General features: G+C 42.2%; 1 protein-coding gene across 1 annotated transcript; it reads left to right on the top strand.

Annotated features, from left to right (window-relative positions):
* The first annotated feature begins 488 nt into the window (after window positions 1-488).
* On the top strand, window positions 489-26,210 carry enpp6 (ectonucleotide pyrophosphatase/phosphodiesterase 6). Its single transcript, XM_082552924.1, has 8 exons — window positions 489-1,234; window positions 6,118-6,297; window positions 16,582-16,693; window positions 17,539-17,680; window positions 17,803-17,982; window positions 23,425-23,562; window positions 24,880-25,003; window positions 25,411-26,210. The coding sequence occupies exons 1-8, from the start codon at window positions 979-981 to the stop codon at window positions 25,608-25,610; spliced, it is 1,332 nt and encodes a 443-aa protein (XP_082409050.1). The 5' UTR covers window positions 489-978; the 3' UTR covers window positions 25,611-26,210.
* Window positions 26,211-27,750: the final 1,540 nt, after the last annotated feature.

Here is a 27,750-nt window from a genome sequence, read left to right on the forward strand (position 1 = left end):
TTACTCTTTGCTATCAGCTGTGACCAGTCTGGAGCTTCTTGGTTTTACTGATGATTTTGGTGAGCGTTGTGGGGGTGCACCTGTTCTTACAACACAAGTTACCGTACTACCTGGTGTTATCTAGACAAGTGTCCTCACCTTTGTGTGAATTTTTGGTCTCCAGCCTCAGGGTGCACTTTTAGGGGTGTGCACGTACACACAGACACAAAGAGGTTGGGGGGGAGTAGGGGAGTAGGGGGGAGGCTAATGATGTTTCGAAATAATATTGATTGTCAGATGCCTCAACATATAAATGATAGTAACATGTGAGCCATTTAGGCTGTGGCTGGCAGTAACTTAAGAACCAATGGCTCTCCACGGAAGTGAATGAAGGAGGAGAGAACTGAATAAACCTCTCTGGGAGGAGCAGAATACGTCATCTTTTCATCACGCAAAAACAAAGTTAAATTCAACAATAAGTCCTATAAAGTCTTATGAGCCGCGGAGTAAAGTTAAGAGTTTCAAATGTGAGCGATATGATTTTGAGCCTGAAGTCCATCAATGAAATGCTTCTTGAATGTGCTCGAGAACAACATGCATGGCTGTGGATGATCTTTAGGCGGATACTGACGGGCGACCACCGCGCATGTTTAATGTTCTCGTGCAGCCCCTCATAGGCTGACTGACGAGGCTCATAGTTACCTCTGGATAGTGACAGGCGGAAGGAGAAGTAGTTCCTATCAACTAGGTGCTATGTTGGTGAAATCATGATGGTGGAGTATTTATTTTCATGTTAATATAAAATACACATTTGCCCCGTCTATGAATCTTTCTCTGCACGAATGCTGTTATCGGAAGTCGATGATCAGTGATCGGCACAGCCAACAGGTTCGCATCGAGTGCGCACTGAGAAACCTTTGGTAGCTGCTGCTGCGGCACAGGGGCAAACTCCCTCTGCCATAAAGTTTTAGACAGAGAAGCAGATCATGCGTTAATGTCATGTCCAGCAGAAAGACTCCTGCGTTCTGCCCTCGGACCGTCCTGCTGCTGCTGCTGCTGTTTGACGCAGGACAGCTGGGTGTCGAGGCGCACCCGTTACTCGTGTTCTTGATCGATGGATTCCGCTACGACTACATGGATGACCTGCACCATTTACCCGGATTTCGTGAGCTTGTGGAAAATGGTGTGAAGGTTGACCACTTAACGCCGGACTTCCCAAGCTTGTCATACCCTAATTATTATTCCTTGATGACAGGTAATCCGTCTCTTTATGCGTCTCTGTAGCTTCTAACACAATAACTGATATTGTAAGAAGACATTAGGTGTAACTCCCAGCTGATCAAACAAATACGTTTGATTTAATCAGCTGGGGAAATGTTTTAGGCCCTAAACAACCAGATCTAATTACCCGGACATGTAAAACATGTAAAACATGTAAAACCCAAGAACATAAAAGTTACACTAGAGGCGCCCTGAGAGGCCTTTTAATTATACATAAAAGCGCATTAACTTTGAGGCCGTGAGAGGACAACAAAAAACACATAAATAGAAAAAGTAGGTGATTAAAATCCAGCCGTCTACACGACACATTAGTCATTAGAGTCCGTGTGCGATTTGCACATTCCTGTGTTGTCCAGCAGTGTAATGGCGGCTGGGATAGTTTCAAGCCTTGCATCCTAAGTCATCTTCCTGACGGGATCAGTTTGTGTTCAGAGTTTCAGCTGGGACTGCCTGCTCACAGACGGGGAAGCTCTCACTTTCTCCAAAGCTGTTTGGATGCTTCTTTTTACGCTGCTTAACTGATAATAAGAGACTTCTCTGTAATCTCTGACTGCCTAGTTAAACATTAGCTTTATACTGTCGAAATAATTTAAAAAGAAAGTCTGTCTGCAGTTAGTTTAATTGTATAATATGTAATAATTGAAGTTAACTATCTGAACATGGCACATGAAAAGGCTTCTATCTACACAGAGGAGATTTAAACATCACAATACTGATGAGTTTGGGTTGTGCTGTATAAGAGAACAGCAAATATTCAGGGATACACACAGAACAAGGTTTATGACCAATACTGATACTGTAAATGTGTAAATCTGCCAGCAGTCTTTTGATTTTTTTATACAAAATAGAAAAAAATACTTTGGAGATATGTCTCTATGCGTTTTGCGTACCTTAAAGTAACACGCAAATATAAATTGTTAAAGCATAAATATTTGTTAGCCCATAAATAATTTTTACTCAAAAAAAATCTACTTTTGTTTGCCAATAAATTATTTGAATTTGTTACAATAATTACGAGAGTATAACAGAAGAAAAATGTGATACAAAATTACAAGACAATTTTGGAGACTGTGTGCAGTGTTATTGTAATTTTCTGTCATTTATACAACAGAAAAGTCAGTAGAACTGTAATGTGCTAAAATCCAGAGCAGTTTTTGTTTGCCAGAACTCTTGGCGGGGGGGGGGGGGGCTGATTCAACACACAATGGCCTGAGGATAGAAACTCCTCTTGAGCCTCTCTGTTCTTGTTCGGATGGTGCAGAACCTTCTGCCTGATTTCAGGCAGCAGTTCGTTGCTGGGATGGGACGGGTCCTTCAAAATCAGAGTTGCTCTAGTCCAGCAAGTCCTGACGTAAATGTCCTGTAGGGAGGGAGAGCAGTCCTGCAGCAGCGTTCTGCTGTACGGATCACTCTCTGAAGAGCTTTTTTATCCTTCACACAGCTGTTTCCAAACCAGGATGTGATGTTCTGTGTGAGGATGCTCTCCACAGCGCCTGTATAGAAAGTCCTGAGGATCGCTGGAGAGACCCTGAACTTCCTCAGTTGTCGTAGGTGGTACAGGCGCTGCCTAGCCTTTTTGGTCTGGACATGAGTGTGGGCAGCCCATGTCATACAATAAGAGTGTGACGATAAAATGCAAACTGTGCCCAGGACTGACACAGACTCATTTCATATGGATAACAGAAGTTCAGAAAGCATCCACATAAACACACTAACAGAAAATAAGCCAAGAACTTGGAGTGATAGTACAGTCTAGTGTATGTGAACCCCAGACCAGCAGCCAGACCTCAACCTAACAAAAGGCTTGCAGCCTCTGTTTCTTGGTGGTAACTGTTCTGAAGTTTCTTTACACTTGATGTTTGCTTTGGGTTTCGTTGATTTTGTGCATATGTAAATACTTCATGAGGGTAGGGAGTTGTGTTGGTGTGTGGGACTGTAAGGTATATATTGTTAACTTGTGACGATGCATTTCAGGTCATTTTATAGAGTAGTGAGAAAGTAATGTAACGAGGGGTGAAACAGGTAACTTTCTCTGCGAATAATTGAGTAACATACTGCATTACTATCAATAAAAGTAATAAGTAATATATTACTCTTAAAAGACTTTTAAAGAAAGTCATTGTCAGCACAAACATACGATAAAATTAGAAGCACATAGCGAAACTGAGGCCAACGCTGGTTTTAATGGGCCAACCTCACACACAGCTCACACACTCTTATGGCACGCACCGGCGAATACCCACCTTTTAAGTCTACGATACATATTTCATATGTTACATGTTACAGTCAAATAAAAAGTTCAATCCAATTTATGTAGCGCACAATATTGTAAGATTAAAACGCTACAATAACCTGATACAAAGAAACCCAACAATCAGACAGCTGAGCACTTTAGCGACAGTGCTAAAGGTGTGAAGGAGAAACCCTCAGTGCATCATGGGAAACCCCAGCTGTGCCCTGTGTGAAAGGGGCTGTAATAAAAGGACGCGGCGTGCGCTCTGAAACCCATTCGTTTCTATTGCCACGCAATAAAGGTTCCTGTTGTGCTGAGCCGAGCACAGCGTAACCAGGAGTACTTGCACATGTTCAAACCGGCTGACCTTTGACCGCTGTGCATTGCAACGTACCTTCAACAGAAACAAAGCCTACAGCTGTGCAAAGTTCAACCACATGATAAAGGAAACCACTCTGTGCGTATCCGAGTCATGTGACCCTTTTGACAGAAGTTTAAGTGCATATAAAGGGACCTCCATTACAACAGCTCTGCAGACCTCAGGGGTGTGGAAATGTCACACTCTTCACTAGTGGGGATAGTTACAAAGCTTTCTTCTTCATGAATGAGCTGTACATGTTTTTTTAATTACACATCTGGACACAATAAAACACAAACTCTCATAGAAGATGTAAAGTCATATCAGTACACTTAGAGCGGCCGCACAAAATGACGTATGCCTCCCATTCTACTTTTAAATACTCTAGGAACAACAAGTAGGCCTGCAGAGCGAGAGCCAAGTGCTCTAATAGGGTGATATGGTACTACAAGGTCATTAAGATAAGATGGGGCCTGATTATTTAAGACCTTGTATGTGAGGAGCAGGATTTTGAATTCTGGATTTAACAGGAAGCCAAAACAGGAGAAATCTGCTCTCGCTTTCTAGTCCAGTCCCACACTGCACAGAGCAGGAGGTATGAAGTGCAGCAAACAAACCCTCAAGATGTGCTTATAATAACAATTTTATAGACAGTGATACTAATTATAGTGGGGGGGAGAGTGGGGGTCGTGAAATGTTTTCTTCTTCCTGAGGGGGCGTAACAGAAAACAATTGAGAAGCAGTGCCCTGAGTCAAGCTGAGAAAGGGAGATCAACGTGGTTGCTAGAGTTGCAACACGAGAACGTGCACCAGCTAACAGCAGCTGGAGTTTTGGGAGCTGGAAGCAGATCTCGCGTGAATGGCCTGCAGTTGACCATCGATCACCAAGCGACGACTTGCCAACTGTCCGCACGAAACCAAATATGGATGTCGACTAACAGAGCTCTCGTCGTGGCCCCCAAAGCCCCACTGATGATGAGGATGATGAAGGTGATGATGAAGAAACATCTCTTGACTTGAGCCATCACTCACTAACTGCAGCAGAAACCTTCATCCGTGCCCTTGTCACCACCTGGCTTGATAACTATAATGGAGCAGCTCCAGTATGTCCAGAGCTCCTCCAGGCTTCTATGAGGCACTAAGCTCTGGAAACATCAACGCCACCCTCAGAAATCTCCTGCTCAAGTCCTGCATTACTTCCAAATCCCTCAATGCCCTGGCCCCTCAGTACCTCTGCTGCACCCATACACACAGTCTGGGTTGCTGCATCCTCAGCTATGGGTCTGCTTTCTGTCCCACACGCCCACCTCCACCCCGTGTGGCGGCCCCTCACCCTCACACGAGCCCGTCACTGAAACTTCTCAAAACTCAAGTCTTCAACGAAACCTTGAACCTTTAGTCTTGTTTTTGTTTATTTATTCTGTTGTGAAGCATCTTTGGGTTTGTTGAAAGATAAATACATTATACACATCTAAGTCATTAATATTATTATTATTACTTGCTGAACCAGGGGTCCGAAGACTTGTATTCACCTCTTAACGGGTCATAGAAGTAGGTCAGGTCTGGGTCCAGAGGGTGGCCAGATTGTTCTGTCATGATTACAGGTTAAGCTGTTTATTTAAAAAGGTGAAGTTTGTGTGGTGCTAAAAGAATCTGAGTGGAGCTAAACACGAGTGGCTATGAAGAAGCGTCTGTAAGAGGAAGAAGGTCGTCAGCGTGCTACGGCTGGACATGCAGTTACGTGTGATCTGGAGCAGCAGGTAGTTCGAGGGAAGCACAGTAAAGGTAGAGGAGGGCCTAGTGGCATTAAGAGATTTGATTGGACAATCCAGTGTGAATAATGAAAATGAACCAATGAGCTGCTGTCAGTGTTTGTAGGGCTGATGCACGGCGGCCCATCTTTGTAATTTGAACATGTTTGATTTCATTAGATATTTTTTTACCTGATGTTTTTATTTAAAGTTTTTTTGGGAGAAAATATTTCAGTATTGCAGCCGGTAATGTTTCCTGTGGCTCTGTGAGCTAATCCAGATTATTGCCTGAGCACAGGATGATCAGTGTAACACAGGAACTAGAGAACCCCGTAGGTTCCTCTGTGGGGTTCTCTGGGATTACAGGCTTTGCTCCAGGCAGCAGAACTATCATAAACAAAGGTTTTTATGGGTTTAATAATGATTTACGAAGCGATGTGCTCTGAGCTGTGGGGCAACTTTTGTCTTGCATACAGTGTAATGTTACTTTTTATTATTATTGTTCTTATTATTAGGCCGTCATTGTGATATTCATCAGATGACTGGAAACTACATGTGGGATGAAGTCTCCAAGAAAGAATTCCTAATTGGGACCAATCCTGACAGCCGGTTGCCAATTTGGTGGGACGGGTCAGAACCACTGTGGGTCACCTTGCAGAAGCTGGGAAGGAAGGTTTTCATGTACTACTGGCCAGGTACGTGCACACGATCAATGTGAAATTCTATCTGAAGTTGTCTGTTTATTAAGGTGGTAAGTGGAAATGCAATGGCAAGCTGTTATTTGCAAACTGCACATTAGCTAAAAGTAGCATTTATCAGCGCTCACAGTTTTGGTGACCAAAATAGGGAAGCAACTGTCGATTCAGCATCAATTATTCCGTCAAGTAATCGGATAAGAAATGCTTTCGTCTGATTATCGAGTGATAATAAATATTCAAATGAGAAAAAAAACATCTTTCGTTGGTTTCCATTTTAGACACTGCAATGTTTGAAGGTTTAACTGCATCCGTGGTTAAAAGAAAACAAAGGAACCCTTGGATCGTGCTGACGTGCCGTCATTGACGTCGAATTTTAATTTTAGGTACAGTCAAAGTCAAATAAAACAAGATATGTGCACAACCTAAGGTATAAAGGATTTACCTTCACTATTGTTTATGCTGCTGAAAACAGCCGTTATGATGGCGTAGACTTATATAATAACCTAACAATCCTCAGGTCATGTAAAGAAAGGACGGCGGCCGTCAGCCTTCAGGAATCTGAGTAATTCAACCAGTCTGGTATCAGAGTGAGTTACCAGCTCAGGTCCAGTTCGTCTGCTCAGTAAATGGCTGCAGCCACTGTTAGCTATTTGTTATCACCTCCTCCAAACCTCAGTGATTTCTTAAAGGCCTGTGATCCCTCACCTCGAGGTGGCTGTGACTGTGTTTCTGGATCTTTAGGAATTGTTGCAACCTTCAGTTTGCTTTAGTTCACTCCTGTGGCACAGCAGTGTGACTCTTAGTGCTGTGGTGTTCTGTGTGGATTCTCTCTGGCGCTGTGGCTTTCTCCCACAGTCATGTACAGGATTAGTTTCATTTGTGATTCTCAACTGTAGCTATAAATGTAAGCATGAATGGTTGACGGTCTCTTTTCCACGAGTAGCTACTTGGCTCCACTAGACTTGACGTTCGTGGTGTATCCGTCAGACTCGGGGACCACGCTGTTGTGTTTCTCATTTCCGCTGTTCCAAAAGTGGCAGTTTTGATTTTCATGAAGGAGACGCTTTCATGACTTATCAGGTGACGCAACTGAGTACCTGATTGGCGACATGCAGTCTGGTGATGTCACATTTTCTGATTACCTCAGATCGATTTGAGCCTTGACTGAGTAGGTACTGAAAAGATTCCTGTTACCAGGTACCATCAGAGATGGGCAGTAACGCGTTCCTGTAATCTGATTACTTTTTTCAAGTAACGAGTAAAGTAAGGGATTACTATTGCAAAAACGGTAATTAGATTACCGTTACTTTCCCGTAGGAACGCTGCGTTACTGCGTTACTAAAACCGTGATTTTTTGCAAGAATGTCTCATGACAGTGACGTAAGCGAGTGTGACGTTAGTGACAACAGCTGTGTGCAGATCAACAATGGATCACATATCGAGTGCAGAGAGAGTATGAGCGTGCAGCGTTTAAAGCGTGGAAGTACTGACCTTACTTTGAGTTTGATTCCATAAAAAGTGACAAAAACATTAGTGTCCGCTGTGCGTGGGAAGAAAACTTCTTTTTACAGCGAAAAACCCCTAAACTTCCAACAAGCACCGAGTAGCTACGACGTAATGGGAAACTCACAGAGAAACTCGCGGATTCTTCCACTGACCGCGGCACACCTGCACCAGGGTAAACCTCCGCCTACCCCACTCCTGCTTTACAGGTGAAAATAGAGCAACAGCACCGCTGAGTCTTTGACTTTATTTATTTTCTGCTGTGTTTTACTTGCATCTATTTGAAAGACTGAGTGTAAACACAAAAAATATTTTATTTTATGTGCTGGAATGTGCAGAAAATAGGTTTAAATGTTAAACTAATTTCTTCCAGTCAGAGAATGTTGCAGATAATTAAATTTTTGCTTGATGCATAAAGTTAAAAGATTAAAACTAATAAAACAAGTTTTAAAAAGATCTATCGCTTTATCACCTGTTCAGGTTGTAAATCGTGTTTTTAAAAAGTAACTAAGTAATTAATTACTTTTGAAAATAAGTAATCAGTAAAGTAACGGGATTACTTTTTTGGGGAAGTTCAAGTAACTTGACCAACACTGGGTACCACCACCTGATGGAAAACCCTAAAAACGAGTTGAGCCGTGCCCACCTGACACAAGTAGGCACTAGTGAAAAAAGGCTGTATATGTCAGACTGGTAACATTTCCAGGGTGTAGCATGCCTCTCTCTCTGTGACAGCTGGTATAGGTGCCACAAATAGGGGACCAAACACCTTATTCTGTCTTGATGCATGCTCAATCATCCCGGTGACGTCTTCAGTCTCAGCTGACTGCAGGTTTCAATCTTATAAACAGGACATTTGCATAATGACTGAAACCACTGAAGGAACAATGGGCTGGGAGGTCAGTTCCTAAATCTTAATTATGCAAATTCTCATGACCACTGATCAACAACCACTGATCAATGGCCATGAGTCCCATTCACAGAGTTGGGGAATGGCTGCAATCACAGCATTGTAAGATGGTGACAGATGTACCCTTAGGCCCCTCCTCCATTCAGAGATGGTCTTTCCCTTTTCACGTAAATGGCCTCCTTGACTCCGCCCTCAAACCAGCGTTCCTCCCTGTCCAGGATGTTACATCCTCATCATTGAAAGAGTGTCCGCTGGCCTGTAGGTGTAGATAGACTGCAGAGTCCTGGCCTGACGAGGTGGCTCTGCTGTGTTGGTCCATCCTCTCCGCCAGATTTATACATTGGTTTCCCCGATGTATAAATCCTGCACTTAACAGCGTACACTATGTTACTCGGTTTGTGTCGGGGACCCGATCCTTGGGGTGGACCAGTTTTTGGCGCAGCGTGTTTTGGGGTTTAACCCTCCTGTTATGTTGGTTTCCAGGAACACCAATTATGCTCCTGGGTTAATTTGACCCGGGGCAAATTTAAAAGTGTCAGAAACACCGGCATTGATTATTTTACAATTTTCTTTTATAATTTTGATTTTTTCCGTTTTCTGTAGTGATGCAGATGACATGTGACATCTCTTCTGTTCTGGGTCAATCTGACCACAGAGACCTGGTGTTTAGAAAAAATGCGTCTCAGCTGCTCCGATACTCCTGACACGTACGGGATCACTGCAGGTGGGCAGCGGTTGTCCTTCTCTCCTGGATCGGCTGGAGCTTTCTTTAGGAGCCTTTCCAGCTCTGACAAAAGTCCAGCTGGGATAACCACATCTACTCAAGGCCTTCTTGATGTTCTTCTGCCTCCCTGGCTGCTGTGTCTGTGGGGATGGTGTTCGCTCTGTGTTGTAGCGTCCTGATGACGCCCAGTTTGTGCTCCAGTGGATGATGAGAGTCAAACCTTAAATGCTGATCTGTATGTGTAGGTTTACTGTACACGTCAGCTTTTAGGTGTCCCCCATTACTGATGGAAATCTCACAGTCTAAGAAGGCTAACCTGCCTTATTCTATGAGTTTCAGATCTGTGGACTCCGCACACTCTCACCATTTTCCTTCCCTGTTATATTGTTGTGAAGTACATTGTGAGGTTTATCCTGAAAGGCGCTATAGAAACCAAGTTTTACTTACTTACCACTAAAGCAGTGTTTGAGTGTGCCTTGTGATTCAGGTTGAACTTGATCTTGACTTGGTCGGTCTGGTTCAGACCTTGAGATGTTAGGGTCACTCATACTCAAAGTGTACTTTTGCAATTTTCGGTGATGTACAACTATTGGTAATTGTTCCCATCTATGCGCTAGCTTTCCAAACAAACGACCAACTATTACGGTCATGCCTGCTTACTTTCAGCATTAGCGAAGACACAATATCTACTTTTGAAATTAGGCTGAAAACTTGATAAAGCGTATCATTAGGGCTGGATCAGGTGACCCTGAATCCTCCCTGAGTTGCGCTGCAATAGGTCGAGGTTATTTTCCTTTTTCTATGTTTGTCCTTCACTCACTGTGTGTTTATACACCACTCTGTGTCTAATCATTAGTTATTATTAACCTCTGTCTCTCTTCCACAGCATGTCTTTATCCTTCTCTCACCCCAACCAATCACAGCAGATGGCCCCGCCCCTCCCTGAGCCAGGTTCTGCTGGAGGTTTCTTCCTGTTAAAAGGGAGTTTTTCCTGCTGCTAATCTTAGTATATCTCCATTGTGTGATTCATTTTAATGCTTTCTCCAGAAATGTTGGCTGTGAAAGGAACGCTCCAAATGCAACATGTCCTGCAACAGAGTGTCCAACCTAATATTTAATTAGTTAATTAGTTATAGGTGCAAAGGTAGGAGACGATTAACACGTCATTAGCATTTAATCTGGTTTATCACACTGAGCAACCATGCAAACATTTCTCCCAGCCCCACAGATCAGTTTTGTCATTTCATTTCATTTATTTATTTATTTCACACTTGGTACAACAGATCAAACAAACCAACCACACTTTCTATCAGCACTACAACCATGTGTGAAAAGGAGCAGGAAGAAGAAAATGTTCTCATTAAACCCCGCCCCCTATCTACAATCCAACTTATATTACAAGTGGGCACCAAAAATCAGGGAACAAACTAATATTAACATTTCTCTCCGGTCCTAACACAAACCAAACAACAGATTTACAATCAGAATGTACCACTCCACATAGTAACAAGGAGAAAATACAATTAAATAAATAAAACAAAAAATTATAATGGATCCTTTTTCAATGAACTCCAATTTCATTCACATTCTTCATATTCAGTTATCGTTTTAAGCATGTGACACTTTTTAAAACAATGTAAACTTATATGATTCTTTAAATTATAATGAAGAGACTTCCACAGTCGTATACTCCTAACCGTTGCACTCATTAATCTCTGTGTAGTCCTAGCTAACTGATGCTTAAAATAAAATTTCCTTCTGCTGTCTTCTCCCCCTGAACACAATAAAAATACTCTTTGTAACTTAAAGGGCAAAATATTATTTTTAGCCTTAAACATAATTAATAGTGTGCGTAGTTTCACTAAATCTCCTAATTTTAATAATTTCGATTTTATAAATAATTTATTTGTATGTTCTCTATAATTAACGTTATGAATCATTCGTATCGCTTTCTTCTGTAATAAGTTTAGAGGTTTTATAGTATAGTAGATATTACTAACTGACATCTGTTTTATACATTTTGTGTATTAGATCTTGTGATTGTTAGTCACTATGATATCATCATCATCATCATCATCATGATATCATTGAGTCTCATCAACCAGTCTGTCAGAATATTTGTCTGATTTTTAAATTGCTGTTTTTTTGTTTTAAATGAAGCTTTGAGGGTTGTGGCTGTAGCTCAGGTGGAGAACAGGTCACCTACTGACTGGATGGTTGGTGGTTCGATCATGCCAAGTGTCCTTGGGCAAGATATGAATCCCATGCTGCATCCATCAGAGTGTGAATGTTAGCTAGCACGTGCTTAGAAACAGTGAATGGGTGAATGCCCAAGTTGTCAGAATCAGTCCATTTACCATCTTGATAAAACTGATTTTAATACGTCTACAAACTTCCTGAAGTCATTTCCACATAACGGAGTGACACAAGAATATGACAGAATATGCCTTTTTATGCTTTTTGCCCCTGTGAGCGTGCCACTGCTCATTTTCCAGATGTGGGATGTCATCCCGTACTCGCCTGCCACTTCCTGTCTGTCAGGTCAAGTTTGTGATCTGCTGACATGTTCAAACTATCATCCAGTGACCTGTTTGACCAGTAAACAAACTGCAGGGGAGGATGTGACGTCAACATCTCTCAACTGGAGATGTCAGACGACAGGTCTGCAGTCCTTAAAGGGTTTTTTGGGAAAACTGTGGCTTGTTTGACACAGGAGGGAACTTTTTTCACATGTCCTGATAGGTGTGGGGGAGGGCAGGGGGAAATGTTACATGGCGTGGGGGGCTGAGGGGTGTGAAACTGGGATTGTCGGCCAGTTGATACCTCTCCACAGCGTGGGTCGATGGTCTTCTGTGGCTGGTGACCTTCCAAACTGATGCAGGGTCGTTAGCTGAAAACCTGTGAGCAGCTTTGAGCGTGTTTTCTGGAAGGTTCCAAGTTACTCTGAGGTGTTCTTCTATCAAGGTTTGTTTTTACTGTGTGTTTGGGATCATTGTCATGTTGGACAATGAAGCTGCTGCCACATGGTGGATCAAATCAGGATTAATTACTCCATAAAATAAAATATTCATCTTCAAGAATGAAAGTTTATTTTAAAAGCAGCTAATGTCCAAACAATTTTAAAGCCTCCATAAAGCCTGAAGAGTACTTAAAAATTACAGTAGGTAAAAGTCTGGTGTCTCTTACACAAAATATCAGTAAACAACGCGAGAATTTTGCACAACATCAAAGATATTTATAGGATTCATGTGAAATATGAAGTTGTAAGCTAAGACAAAAAATCTTTTTTCAAAAGATGAAGAAGAAACAAAAAAAATATTCTTGCACACAAACTGTTTATTAAATTGAAAATGGATGAATGAAGAAATGTTAGCTGGGAATAGTTTTTGTGATTTGCAGTGCAAAAGGTCTTAAAGGTCACATTTATTATCCTAAATAAGTATATTCAAAGGAGGGAGAGAGGAAAAAAACCCAAAAAAACCCAAAACAAACGAACCCCCCCCCCCGAAGAATACATACAAAAAAAAAAAAAAAAAAAACGAAAAAAACAACAACAACAACACCTGCGCACATCCATGTATATAATCTTGGGGCAGATATGGGAGGAGGCCACACCTCCCAGTTTTACTTATTAAAGTAATCTATAAAGAGCTGCCAGATTAGGTAGAACTGTTTAACATTGTCTCTTAATGAGAATTTAATTTTCTCCAAATGTAAATGATGCATTGTGTCTCTTAACAAAGCAGAATGAGTTGGGGGGGCTTTATTCTTCCAATTTAGAAATATAAGTCGTCTTGCAAGCAATGTTATAAAACTCAGAGCATGAATTTGTTTATTATTTAAGTCTTTGACTGTAGCTACAGCAAATAGTGCCATTACTGGGTCTGGGGGGAGCTGTTTTTTAAAAATGTCAGACAGAATTTTAAATATTTTAGACCAGTAGGTGGCGATGTTGGGGCATGTCCAAAACATATGTGACAGTGAGGCAGAATTCTGGCCACATCGATCACATCTTGAGTCAGCCCCTGGAAACATCCTTGAAACCTTCAGTTTAGACAGATGGAGTCTGTGCAGGACCTTAAATTGTAGCAGTCCGTGCCTGCAGCAGACAGAAGTGGAGTGAACCAGTTCTTGTGCCTTAGTCCATTGATCTTCAGTGATGTTAGTAGCCAGTTCTTCACTCCAAGCATTTCTCAAGTGGTCCAGTGTAGTTGTACTGTCTATTTTCAAAAGTTGGTTGTAGATCCTAGAAATAGCTCCTTTCTTTAGCCGGTTCATTAAGAACAGATCATCTGAAACCAGTTTTTGTGGTTCATTGGGAAAGGATGGAAACGTTTCTTTAATAAAATGACGTATTTGTAAATACTTGAAAAAATCTCTGTTTTCTATGGAAAATTTTTGCTGAAGTTGTTGAAACGAAGGAAAAAGATTATAAACAGATCCTTGATTGTGTGTATCCCTTTGGAAGTCCATAACTGGAATGTGGATCCTGAGAACAATGTGTATGCTTGGTTATGGATTAATGGTGTAAAGATTGAACATTGACGCCAATGAAAATGTTTTCTAATCTGAGACCAAACTTTTAGTGAGTCAGACACTACCGGATTTTTACATTTATGCTCACCCAGATCTGAGTTTGAATGAACCAAAGATTTAAGAGTATTGGAGAAAAAAGTCATACTTTCCATCCGTTCCCAATCAGGTCTATGTTCCCCGCCCCAGAATGACATACAACGTATGTTACAGGCCCAATAACAGAGCTGAAAGCAAGGCAACCCCATTCCTCCTGTAATCTTGGCTCTGTGGAGAAATATCTTTTTTATTCTGGGTGTCTTCTTGTTCCAGATAAACTGAGAGATTAACTGGTCTATTTTCTTAAAAAAGGTTTTTGTGATCAATATTGGGATACATTGAAACAAAAATAAAAATTTGGGTAAAGTGCTCATCCTAATGATATTTACTCGGCCAGCAAGCGAGATGGGCAGTTTGGACAGTCTTTCCAAGTTCTGTTCAGTTTGATGGTATAAATTAATAAAATTATATTTAAAAAGGCCAGAGAATTCACGGGTTACATTTATTCCAAGATATTTGAAGATATTTGAGATGGTATAAGGAAACGAGATCAATGTAGCACTATCTAATTTTTCTAAAGAACTAACAGGAAACAATATGCTTTTTGTTAGGTTGATTTTGTATCCAGAAATTTTCCCAAATTCAGTTAAAACTGTCATAATTTTTGGCAATGATTTAGTAGGGTCAGTGATATATAGTAACAAATCATCTGCATAGAGAGACACCTTATGTTCTACACCAAATCTCCTTATTCCTTTATAATCCTTTGCAGAGCGTAATTGAATGGCGAGAGGTTCTATGACAAGTGCAAATAGCAATGGGGACAAAGGGCACCCTGGTCTTGTAGAGCGGTGGAGGAGGAAAGGACTAGAAGTTATATTATTTGTATTAACCGAGGCCTTAGGTTTTGTGTAAAGCAGCTTAACAAAGGAGATATCATTAGGGCCTATGCCAAACTTTGACAGGGTCGAGAAGAGGAAATCCCACCCAACCCTGTCAAAGGCCTTCTCTGCATCTAATGAGAGTAGTATTTCAGAGTGATCAGAAGTATTATGTGTATATATAATGTTGAATAGCCTTCTAATATTAAAAGATAACTGTCTATTTTTTACAAATCCCGTTTGGTCCTCCGACACAACTGTTGGGAGAACCATCTCTAATCGCATAGCCAGAAGTTTTGACAATATTTTATTATCTACGTTCAATAGACTTATTGGTTTGTACGAACCAGGTTCCAAAGGATCCTTACCAGGCTTGTGGATTAGAGAGATAGTGCTATCATACATGGTTGAAGGTAAGCATCCTTTAGTTAGAGCTTCGTTATATACCTCCAAAAGAACGGGTGAAATTTGTTCGCAGTGATTTATTAATTATTTTTCTTACACGCATAAGAAAAACATATGAAACAAATTCATTTTAAAGCTGTGAAATTTTGTGTTCAGCACCGCCTGGCTTCACTGCAAATGGCGGCTGACTTTATCACAGTGCTGGTCTGGGGACAGCTTTAACATCACTCCGGGTTCTTGGCTGGCTTAGCGCTACCGTGCTGTCTGTGCTTGTGAAGAGCTGCAGTTGTGTTTAACAGTATGATGCTGTTGTTCTGTCCTGCAGCAGTCTCCACTTTAACATCTTCCTCTCATCCTTTTGTGCAGTGACAATAAAAGTAATGTCCAAATCCTCTGACACACAGATTGAAATCAGCTGCTACTTCACACACATGTATTCTGACTCTTCTCTCGAGGGCATACCTCCACCTCTCTAGGCTCTCTTCCATCTAGATCACTACAGATCCCAATGTCCTCAGCAACCCCCCTGAGACACCTGCCTGACCTCATCTGTCCATCACCACTGCGAATAAGAACGGGCTTAGAGTTGGTTTCTTTACCACTGTCTCGCTGTCCTCATACATGCACTGCACAAGCCGTTCTCTAGATCCACAGTGCAGCTCCTTCTGGCTTTCTTTATACTTCTCCATCAACACTATTAAAGCTAGCATCACATCTGAAGTGCTCTCTCTCAGCATGAAGCCACAGCAGTTGTCACAACTCAGTAAGTCACTCCATAATATGGCCCATGCCCTGAAAAGCGTACTGAAGATGTGGAAATAAATAAATTCTTTCAGTGTAATTATTTCATTGTTTCCAGTAAAAACCCGACTTGTTAGCTGACATTACATGTAATTACAGGGTACTTGCGCCTTAGTTGCAGGTTGCAATAGAAAGTGTTACCAACTTATACAAACCATCAGAAAATAAAGAAGACGAGTAAACACAAGGGAACAATGAAGCTGAACTCCAGCAATAACAGAACGATAACCAACCAAACACAAAGATTACAATACAAAGACTCCTGACCCCAAAAACACTAAACCCAGGTTCAGAGAGGGACAATGACAACCAAGGGAAACTGCTGTAATTACTTTTGTTAGAATAACAACACACATACACTCTGATGGCTGCTGGTCAACATAATAAGCAATTATTGTCTATGACATACAGGTAATGGGCTATCATAGCATGTTAACTGTTTACAGAGGTGCCTGTAAATGATGGAGTCATTTCATGTGTTTCAGGCTGTGAGGTGGAGATTCTGGGTGTCCGTCCATCTTTCTGTGAGGAATACGTGTACAACCCCTCAGAGAAAAATCTCACAGCATCAATAACAAATGCACTAACAGTCTTAAGGTAACATGAATATCAATGTGTGTAAATGTTAGCTGGATAGAAAAACTGTCTGTACGAAAGGCCGAATGAGGCAAGTTGTGAAAAGCACTTTGAGTGCTTAGTACAATAGAAAAGAGCTATAGAAGATCCGATCGATTCACGGTCTGTTTTGCACAGGGAGCGGTCGTTTGCTGACAGAATTCATTATTGTTGTTGCAATTTAAATGCAGTTTGAATCAACACTGTGTTCCTCCATCAACTGAGCTCAGCCCTTTCTGAATGAGGTCTGCATCAGCCACGATGACCACAGCTGTCCGCTGCAACACTTAACAGCTGAACAGTTCCTCCAATAACTGTTGCAGCTTCACTGACATAAGGACAGTTACAGAAAATGTCTACCTCACATCACAGTAAGATGTCATACAATGTAAGCACCTTATTTTATTAGTTTGAGCCTGTGTTTCATTGCTTTTATTAACTTTACTACTGGAACATGGGTGTAATGTCACTCAGAGCTCCAGCATTCGATGTCTGAGGTAACTAGAATGCAGTGTCAGCTGTGGAAAGTAGGAAGGCACATTTATCCAGAATGAGGAGACTAGAGGTGAGAGTCCTAGGTGATGCACAGTGAGCTGATTCAAAGATAAGTCTGGGTAAGAAGCACAGCACAGAGAGAGCAGAAGAACAGACAGTGCAACAAGACGCAAAGATGAGCGTGACAGTTTTTGGTGCACTTAAGAAAATAACACTTAGAGAAGGTAGAAGACTAACCATTTAATCTGTTTGTGTGTGTGTGTGTGTGTGTGTGTGTGTGTGTGTGTGTGTGTGTGTGTGTGTGTGTGTGTGTGTGTGTGTGTGTGTCTTAGATCAAACCAAGCAGACATGGCAGCAATATATTATGAGAACATTGATGTGGAGGGCCATCACTTTGGTCCAGACTCTCGTCAGGTCAAAACAGCTGTGCAACAACTGGATCTTGCAATGCAGAAACTCAACAGCAAAATCAAAGTAATAACACAATAACTGTCACTACAGTTGCAGATTCTGCAATTTTTCCTGTCATGTGGTTTGTTTTCATGTTCTTTCATTCTTTCAACGTTTTCATTCTTGTTTTTGTGATGTTCCTGCAGGAGATGAACATGGTGAACCAGCTGAATATAATGTTGTTTTCAGACCACGGTATGACAAAAATCCACTGGATGGAGAAGGTCATAGAGCTGGATAAGTATATCAACATGGCAGACATCGTCAAGATGATGGACAGAGGCCCAGTGGTCAGTCTTTGGCCTGAAGAAAACAAGTTCCAGGAGGTGAAACCAGAGTCATTGGCTCTCTCTGTGCACTATAGGTCATTTCTGTGAGCGCTCGCACTCTTGTGCTATTGTCACTGTAATCACAACCATTTTATGTCATGAAACTTGTGACTGTCAGGAAACTACACCTTAGTCAAATGAATGAGCCAATGGTTGTATTACATACAGAATAACACATTACAAAGTATTAGATCATAATATTTTTCAACAATGCAGTTTCAGCGTACTGAATTCAATAATGACAATACAGTTACAATGATGTCATTACATCGTTTTTTCCTGAGCACTCACACCTGTCTATAACTTTTGAGGACTAGAGATATGAAAAGGATTTTGTATTTTTATTGCACGACAAAACAAGATAAAGTGCAAACTGTGACATGGGCTGAAGCAACTACATTATATGCTAACACGTCAGCTCTTTGCAAGCATCCACACAAAACTCACAGAACTCTGTGGAACTGTAACAAGGTGCAAACCACTGTTTCTACTCGAGACCAGGAAAGCCACATAAAGCTTTGGCAGCTAAAACCAAGATGAACTTTTACCATAATTATGGGATGAAAATGGTTGAAGAAGGAAAGGAACAAAGCTCACCACATTATCTGTAAACACGATAAAGGCAGAGTTATGGGATGCACATATAGGTTTACCAAGAGAGTCAGGTCCTTAGTATTATTAATGTTGTGACTGCTGATATAAGTAGTAGGATAAATTCCCAAGTGCACAGGGCTTTACTGCAAAATGGATTGGACAGCACTTTATGGTGCAAATGAATAATGATGCAAATCATACTGCAAAGCAACCCAACTTTCTCATGACAGAGAAATTCGGAAGGTTGCCGGTTCGAGCCCCGGCTCCGACAGTCTCGGTCGTTGTGTCCTTGGGCAAGATACCCGTTGCCTACTGGTGGTGGTCAGAGGGCCCGGTGGCGCCAGTGTCCGGCAGCCTCGCCTCTGTCAGTGCGCCCCAGGGTGGCTGTGGCTACAATGTAGCTGCCATCACCAGTGTGTGAATGAATGGGTGAATGGGTGGATGACTGGATGCGCTTTGGGGTCCTTAGGAACTAGTAAAGCGCTATACTGTCATGATCAGGCTGTGTGCAGGCAGGAGAGGACCCAAACACAAACTCACGGGACAACAGGACTGAACTCAAAATACAGCTTTATTGCTGACAGAGGATAAAGGCGATACAAAATAATATGAAACTGAACTGGGAAGCACTAAGGAACTGACTCACGAGGAAACACACGGCGGGGCACACAGTCATGAGGGAGAACGCGACACTGAACTGAGGGAGACGTGGACATACATGCACAGAGGGTAAACGAGGGAAGTGGGAGCACACGGGGAACACAGCTGACACAGATAATCGTAACGAGACAGGGCAGGGGTGAACACAACATGACGCATACTGACGAGACACTGTCAAAGTAAAACAGGAAGTACAGAGGTTCAGACAGGAGGAGAGAGCACGGACATAACGGAAAACATGGAATAAAACACAAGGAGGGGAAACAAGGGCTCACAGATACACAGAGGGGCACACAGGGGGTAACCAAATAAGGAACATCTTAACTAAACAACCTGGGAACCAAGGCATAAATAGGGAACAAAATACAAAACACACAAAAACTAAGAATACTGGGCCAACATGGCCCAGGACCATGACATATACAAATACATTTTACCTGATTTCAGCCCATTCTTTCAATTCAGTTCACAAATAACAAGTGGAGGTAACTGTAGTAAAGGCTAGAGATGGTAATTAATAAGAATGTAGGGATTCTGATTCTGTTATCGATATTACTTATCAGTTCTCTCATTGGTTGTCACTGGGTTCTCACTAGCTCCACTTTACCTTTGTGCTAATTAATTGCATGTTGTAAAGCTGAGGCTACAGTTGCACACACCAACACACATCCCAATCCTGATGAGGACACACGTATGATCTTTAGTATTTTGCTATGAACACAAAGCCGACAGCACAAAACAAAGATGAAACCCCGCACAAAGAGACTTCAAAGCGATCGCCACGGTGATTCTACTGTAGAAACCTGAGAAGGTAGAAAGGCTGTTGCTTACCTGATTTGCAGCTCACAAAGGACCGCCCACTTCACCGTGGTCGAGGTACGAGGTGGCTCTTCTGTGTTGTAGCCAGAGGTTGTTTGGTTTCCCTGCTGTATGAATCCTGCCAATCCTCCTGCACTTAACAGCGTACACTATGTTACTCGGTTTGTGTCGGGGACCCGATCCTTGGGGGGGACCAGTTTTTGGCGCAGCGTGTTTTGGGGTTTAAAAGCCACAGAGACCCGGTGTTTAGAAAAAATGCATCTCAGCTGCTCCGATACTCCTGACACGTACGGGATCACTGCAGGTGGGCAGCGGTTGTCCTTCTCTCCTGGATCAGCTGGAGCTTTCTTTAGGAGCCTTCCCAGCTTTGACAAAAGTCCAGCTGGGATAACCACATCTACTCAGGGCCTTCTTGATGTTCTTCTGCCTCCCTGGCTGCTGTGTCTGTGGGGATGGTGTTCGCTCTGTGTTGTAGCGTCCTGATGACGCCCAGTTTGTGCTCCAGTGGATGATGAGAGTCAAACCTTAGATACTGATCCGTATGTGTAGGTTTACGGTACACGTCAGCTTTTAGGTGTCCCCCATTACTGATGGAAATCTCACAGTCTAAGAAGGCTAACCTGCCACTGTTCATATCCTCCCTGGTGAATTTGATGTGTCGGTCCACTGAGTTAATGTGATCCGTGAACTGTGGTACGTCCTGAGATTTGATTTTCACCCAGGTGTCATCCACATACCTGAACCAATGGCTTGGTGGTGTTCCAGGGTAGGATAGCAAAGCCCTCTTTTCCACTTCTTCCATGTACAAAAAGGGTGAAACTGGGGAGCCCACGGCACACCCATGTTTCTGCCTGTAGGACTGACCCTTGTATGTGAAGACACAGTTCAAACACACTTGGTCGATGCTGAGAGCGGTCCTGCTGCTGAGGTTGGGGTCATCCTGTAACCTCTTTCGAACTACCTCCAGCGCTTCCTCGACTGGGATGCAAGTGGAGAGAGATGTAACGTCGTACGAGACCGTGGTTTCATCTGCCTCCATCATGACATCTCTCACTTCCTGGGTCTCATAAGTATTTTCATCACTGAGCAGTGACAACATTTTCTCATGATAGTCTTTTTGATTTAGCAAAACTGTGCACCTATCCTTGTGTGCTGGAAGGATGATAATGTTGTTTACATCACTAAGTGATGTGAGTGCCTTCCTCTCCTCCATGCTGATGCTGGATGCAGGAGTCTTTGCATCACTGAGACAGGCCGAAACCTTCATCCACAGTTGCTCTGCGTTTCTCCCACTGAGAACGCTACGCCCATATAAACAGAATCAACTTTTTGGGGTTCAACCATTATTATTTTACATTTTAATATGGAATTCAAAAGTTTTAATATTTCAACAGATTTTAACAGATTTTAAAATATGACCATTTTAACATGGTCAGAAACACATAAGTACTGAATAAATCAATAGGCTAACACATAATAAATTGTTGATAAATAATCCATATTCATATGTAACATATTGATACAACAATGTAAATAAAAGAATATTACTCATGTAAATTTTCCTCAACATGACTTCCAAAAAATGTACCAAGCTTAAAGTTGAAATGTTGACATCCAAGGTTGGACGTCGTATAGATGTCCTGCATTGGTCAGGGACCGATGGACTCAATGTAGATGATCTGCATGTTTATCCAACGTCCAGTGTTGAGAGGATGGGCTCTGGCAATGACACTCACAGAGAAGCCAAAGCCTTTGTTATGTTGGCTTGTCCTGTTGGAAAATAAACCTTTACTCCAATCTGAGGTCCAGAGCACCGTGGTGCAGGTTATCAGCAAGGACAGCCTGCTCTTTACCCTGACTACTCTCCCACTGTGCCACCACTATTCTTCACTGTAGGGATGGTAGACATGATGCTTGGCATTCAGGCCAAAGAGTTCAATCTTTGTTTCATCATACAGGGAACTTTCTTTTACAAGGTCTGGGAGTCTTTTGACAAACTGCAGGCAGGCTGTCATGTGAAGCCACTAATGAGCGGCTTCTGGCTGTCCTTCTGAAAGGCTCCTCTCTCTCCAAAGAGCAATGCTGGAGGTCTATCAGAGCGACCTTCTGGTCACGTAGCCAGCTCTAGGAAGAGTCCTGGTGGTTTCAAACCCTTTTCATTTATGGATAATGGAGACCAGTGTGCTCCATCATCTCAAAGACACTCAATACTGCAGAAACTTTTCTGTTCCCTCCCATATCTCTGTCTCAGTGCAGCCCTGTCTCTGAGATCTAAGACAATGTCTTGGCCTTCATGGCTTGCTCTTCCTCCCTCTCTTCCCCTGTGTGTGTGTGTGTGTGTGTGTGTGTATGTGTGTGTGTGTGTATGTGTATGTGTATGTGTGTGTGTGAGTGTGTGTGTGTGTGTGTGTGTGAGAGAGGGAGAACCTTAAGAGTATTTGAGATGAATTATTATCACTGTCATGTTACTTTTGTCAAGATGTGTGGGATGCAGATCGTGTTAAACAAAGAGGATCCAAATGCAGATGCACGGAGACCACATTTATTTTTTTGCCTTTCAGCCTTTATTGGAATAAGACAGTGCTGCGTGTTTCCCCTCTCTCGCTCCCCCGTCCATGTACCAGGGGCCCCAGGTCAGATTCAAACCTGGGCCTACTGCTCTCCGACCGTACAGCATATGATCAATGAGTTGAACCGGCAGCTGTGGAGACCAGATCTTAACCAAAGGCAAGCCATTCATGTGGCTCAATGTCCAGATACAAATACGAAGGAAATTTAAGCTTTCAGATCACAGGAACTGAATGAAGCAAAATACAAGGAGGGACAAGGAGCTGGGAAACACTGGGGAAAGGTACAAAGGGAAAAGGACCGGAAAATACACAGACAGGTGATGAGGAGAGTGGAAACAGCAGAGGAACACAGCTGGAACAGATGTAACAAAACAGGGGAAGCAAAAGTGGACACAAAGCACATGAGACGAGGACGGTCTAAGACAGGAAACACAGCGAGAACAGAGACAGATACCCAGAGACAAGACACTCACACTTGACACTGGAAGAGAATAACAAACACACGACAGACATGATACAGAGGGAGTGAGAGATGCACGGGCTGAGGAGACTACGGGGACGAAAGGACTCAGGGACAAGAGGAAGTCAAACGACCTAAAGTCGTCTGACTTACACAAAAAGAGACTTAATACTGACAGAAAATTCATAAGCACAAGAGACTGAACTGAACCCATAGAGACCAGGAACATAAATCGATGAGCGAGATCACAACAATGAAAAGTAAACAAGATTGAAAAGTGCAAAAAACAGCAAACACGGGGTCAAACACTGCTTCTCATTTTGTTTATTATTCCAGGTATCTGCCAGATTGTCTGAGGTCCCTAACATGTGTGTCTATGCCAGAGAAGAGATCCCTGAACGATTCCATTACAAGAAAGGAAAGTTTGTTTCCCCCCTTACACTAGTGGCTGAGCCAGGATGGTTTATCGCTCCGGTAATGGACAATCTTCCTTGATCTTAACTTGCTGTTATTTTGCATTATATATATCATATATACTACACAGCAGCATGGTCCCAGGGTTGTATTCTTCATTCTGTCTTGAATTGTTTTACGCGTCTTTAGAAACATTTGGTTACTTTGTCTCTTCTAATCATTTATAGTTTTTGTGTCCTTGTGTTTTGGTTTATGTTTATTTCATCTCTGTCTTGTTTATTCATGCCTGCCAAAGGTTTCATGTAAAGTCTGTGACTGTACAGTATTTCTTTCTGGGTGAGTTTTCCACACTGTCTTCCCTGACTGTTGGCACCTGTTGCTAGTTGTGTTGACTTCCCTTGTGTTTCTCCCTCTCCCGTTGTCCAGACAAAGAGAGGGTGCAACTCCCAAGTGAACAAAGTTTGTATATTATGGTACAAACAAGAATGAATGTGATTGGTTAAAAAATCGGGGAGGAGCTGCAGTTTAGACTTGGCTCCTGGTGTCCACAGTCTGGTGTCCGGCTCATGTTTCATCTCTGCTCCAATCAGACGTCTTCTTCCATCAAAAAAAATTCTTTCTACAACACAAATCAAATCTTCTCCCACATCTGGAGCAGATGTTCCCATGAATGTGGACCTTGTAGCTGCTTTGCTTTCGCTCTTCTGTCCAGTTCAAACCAGCTCGATGGGTTTAGGTCTGGAGACTGTGCCGGACCTCCATGTTTCCAAGCTCATCTTGTTCTTTGTTCCTGAGGTGGTTCTGCCACAGCTTGGACTGTGTGGGGTCTTTATCCTGCTGTAGGATGAAGCCCTGACCAACTCGGTGCATACCAGAGGGTCCTGCATGGTGCTGCATGAATGCTGTGGTAGCTGTTCTGGTTCAGGGAGCGTCTCTGTACCAGTCACTGACCCTGGATCAGCAAACAGCCCCAGCCCGTTGATGCCACACACTGTGGAACTTTCACCTACTCCACGGCGTACAAAGATCCTGCATGAAGATTTCAAATGTTGATCCATCATCCATAAAACCTTCTTCCAGTCTTCAGTAGTCCAGTGTCGGTGTTTCGTGGCCCAGACGAGCCTCTGAGTCTTATTCTGACGTCTGGCTTTCTTGCTGCATCCTGTCAAACCTGCAGCTCGAAGTTTCTCCTCACGGTCTTGAATACTTCTGAATCTCATCATGTGCTGACTTAAAAATGAACATGATGTTGCCTTAATGATTTTAATGTCACACATATACAGTAATGTAGAGTCTTTCTGTATCACATACACTGTATTATGAATATATATCTATGACACCTACATTTGTTTGTGTTTATATCTGCGTCCTTTCCAGAACAAGGCAAGTCTCCCCTATTGGAAAAATGACTCTGGGGAAGCGTCCGCATGGCAAAATGGCTGGCATGGGTACGACAATGAGTTCATTGACATGAGAGGCTTCTTCTTGGCAACAGGACCCGGTAACAAAGACATTTTGCATACAGAGTAAAAGACACCAGACTGATCTGTGCATGTGCATGAATGTATGCATCAATGGATGGAGGCATGTTTACAGTGCACGTGGCTCTGCAGCAGTATTTTCAGTAATGAGTCATGATCTCATGGTGAATGATGCTTCGTGTTCTTCGTTCACCATCTAAAGGTCAGCTTATGTAGAAACTTCAGGTTTATTCAGTGAAAATATTTTGTAAAAGAGCTGTGCTGTCAGATTTATTGAAGATATACCAAAAACATATTGATTATCCTGAAATTGAATCAAATTGACCTGAATTGTCACGCTGTCTGAGAAAAACATCATTAGCTGTGGTGTACAGATGCTGTTATTCTGCTTAGGTTAAAAGACGTTTGTTTGCTTCATTTCTTTTAGACTTCAAGATGAATGTTCGGGCAGCTCCAATCCGATCGGTGGACATCTATAATCTGATGTGCTGGACGTTGGGAGTGGATCCTCTGCCCAATAATGGGTCCTGGTCTCGGGTCGAGTGCTTGCTGAATAGTTCTAATGGTGTATCTCATCCCTTCTGGATCTACTCTGTTGGTCTACTAGCAATCATACTGACAACATAGTCCGAAATGATTTAACAGGTTTGTTTACGGCGTTTGATAATAGCTAGAAATTATTTTATTTTCTAGAAACATTTGTGAAAGAAAGTATCTGTGAGAGGACGGGAATAAATCAGCTTGAGATCGTTATAGTATTCAGAATAAAATATCAACAACACATAAACTGCATCCTAATCTACCTGTCTGCCTCCAGATATCTAACAGACTATTTTTACAGTTACTGTTTTGGTTTGGTGCCAATAAGCCCTTCAGTCTTTGGAAAGTGGACAAAGTTGCAGGCAGCAAATCTGGTTGAGAGCAACAGTTTTTTGTGCTGTAAGTGAGAGCATCGTGGCACGTCACACATTTCCTCTTTGGTGTGACAAAAACGTCTGTGTTTGGTGTCAGTGCCTTTCACAGGTCCGTCACACTCACCTTTCACTGATTTTGATTGACTGTTTTCTTATTGTTGGGTGATTTTAAAATGCTTTTCAGTCTTTATGGTGTTTGATTATTGGTCCTTGTTTTCACGTTCTTAGCTGTCTTAAAGCTGTGACAGCCTGTGTAACACACCTTTTGTGAAAAGTGATCTATATGAATAAATCTGAAAAAGTGTGCTTGTCATTGTCGTAGTTGTGCAGTTAGTATTAATGTGTAACACAGTGTCCTGAGCTCCAGTATAGAAAACTTGAGAAATAATGGATATTGATTTAATTTGATTTATACAGAGCCAAATTACAACAGCAATTTATAATAATAGTAACAATGATTAAACTTTGTATTTATAGGCGCCTTTAAAGACCCTCGAGGTCACCTTACATTAGTACAGTGCTTCCCAAACTTTTTTGCTAGGCCCCCCTTTGTTTTACAAGAAAAATCTTCATGTTACTGTCCCTCCATTTACAAAGGCAGGGGCGTCACGCTGTGATTATTTTACATGTAGTTGGGGTTTTTTTCCCGTGTAATAATATTCAACATTGCTATCAATACATTTTTAAAACAAATGCCTCTCTGTGCAAAATGGGTTTAAAAACATAAACAGCTGTGGGATCCTGTTTGTTTGAACCGAGGGAACAAATCGTGTCAGGATCAGCCTGATGTTATTTGTATCCTGCTGTAACTTTACTGTATAAAGAGCAAACATCTCCAACATGTCAGGAGCAGTTAGTCATTACAACAAGTGTTTGTGAACTAAAGATCAAGAATGTGGGATCCTGTTTGTCCGTGATCTAAACAGCCCAGCGCTGCTCCCGACGCAGGGAAAACCAACCCTGCAGGGAGACCTACCTCAGCACCTGTGCAGGTGAAGCCAAAGGGAAGATTTGCTTCACCATATTTTCTAGTCTTTGTCTTGGAAACATATTCAGCGATGCTTCATCTCCTGCTTTGCGTTTGTGTGGGCGCCCCGTCAAAAACCTGTCCATTATGCTAGCAGTGTCCAAGTGTTCTTTTTTTCTTTTCATACCGCGCCCCCCCTGCAATGGTTCTGCGCCCCGGGGGGAGGGCACACTTTGGGAACCTCTGCATTAGCACACCAAAATAAAAACATAAGGTAGACAAAGATAAAACAAGTCTGTAAGCATAAAAGCTAAACAAGGTAAAAATAGACTAAGACGGAGTCATGATGAAGTCAGTTCTGAATAGATGGTTTTAAGCTGCAAGTAGAGAGTTTGTAGTCTGGAGATGTGGAAGTGGAGCAGGTGGAACAGACAGAAGGGAAGCTGAAGAAGAGCAGTGAGCACGTGTGGAGAAGATCAGATACATATGGAGGTTATGAAGCGCTTTGAAGGTAAGAAGCACTGAGGTGAACTGGAAGCTTATATTTTAAGGTAAAGACCCTAAAATAGTACAAGGAAAACTGCAACAATCATTTGACCCCCTATGAGTAAGCGCTTTGGCGACAGTAGGAAGGAAGGTGATTTATTAAATGTATGAATGTTATTCTGCTTGATTCTAATCTGCAGCTGAGTCTCTTACACTGATGGATAACACCGAAGCAAGAACACCTGTTCAACCAATCACATTCATTCGACTTTGATCTGCAACAAACTGAAGCAATCATCTCTTTTTGAAACATTGTTGCGTTCAGCTGGTATATTTGTATGTTCTGTATATTGCAGTTTTCACGTCTCTGGAAAAGTTGGCAGTATTAAGGATCATTTTC

The sequence above is a fragment of the Aulonocara stuartgranti genome (genome assembly GCF_965226115.1).
Source record: "Aulonocara stuartgranti genome assembly, chromosome: 2".
NCBI lineage: Eukaryota > Metazoa > Chordata > Actinopteri > Cichliformes > Cichlidae > Aulonocara > Aulonocara stuartgranti.

Coding starts and splice junctions, on each gene's coding strand:
- enpp6 (XM_082552924.1), top strand. CDS start 979: ATGTCCAGCAGAAAGACTCCTGCGTTCTGCCCTCGGACCGTCCTGCTG. Junction 1,235..6,117: donor TTATTATTCCTTGATGACAG/GTAATCCGTCTC, acceptor TCTTATTATTAG/GCCGTCATTGTGATATTCAT. Junction 16,694..17,538: donor AATGCACTAACAGTCTTAAG/GTAACATGAATA, acceptor TGTGTGTCTTAG/ATCAAACCAAGCAGACATGG.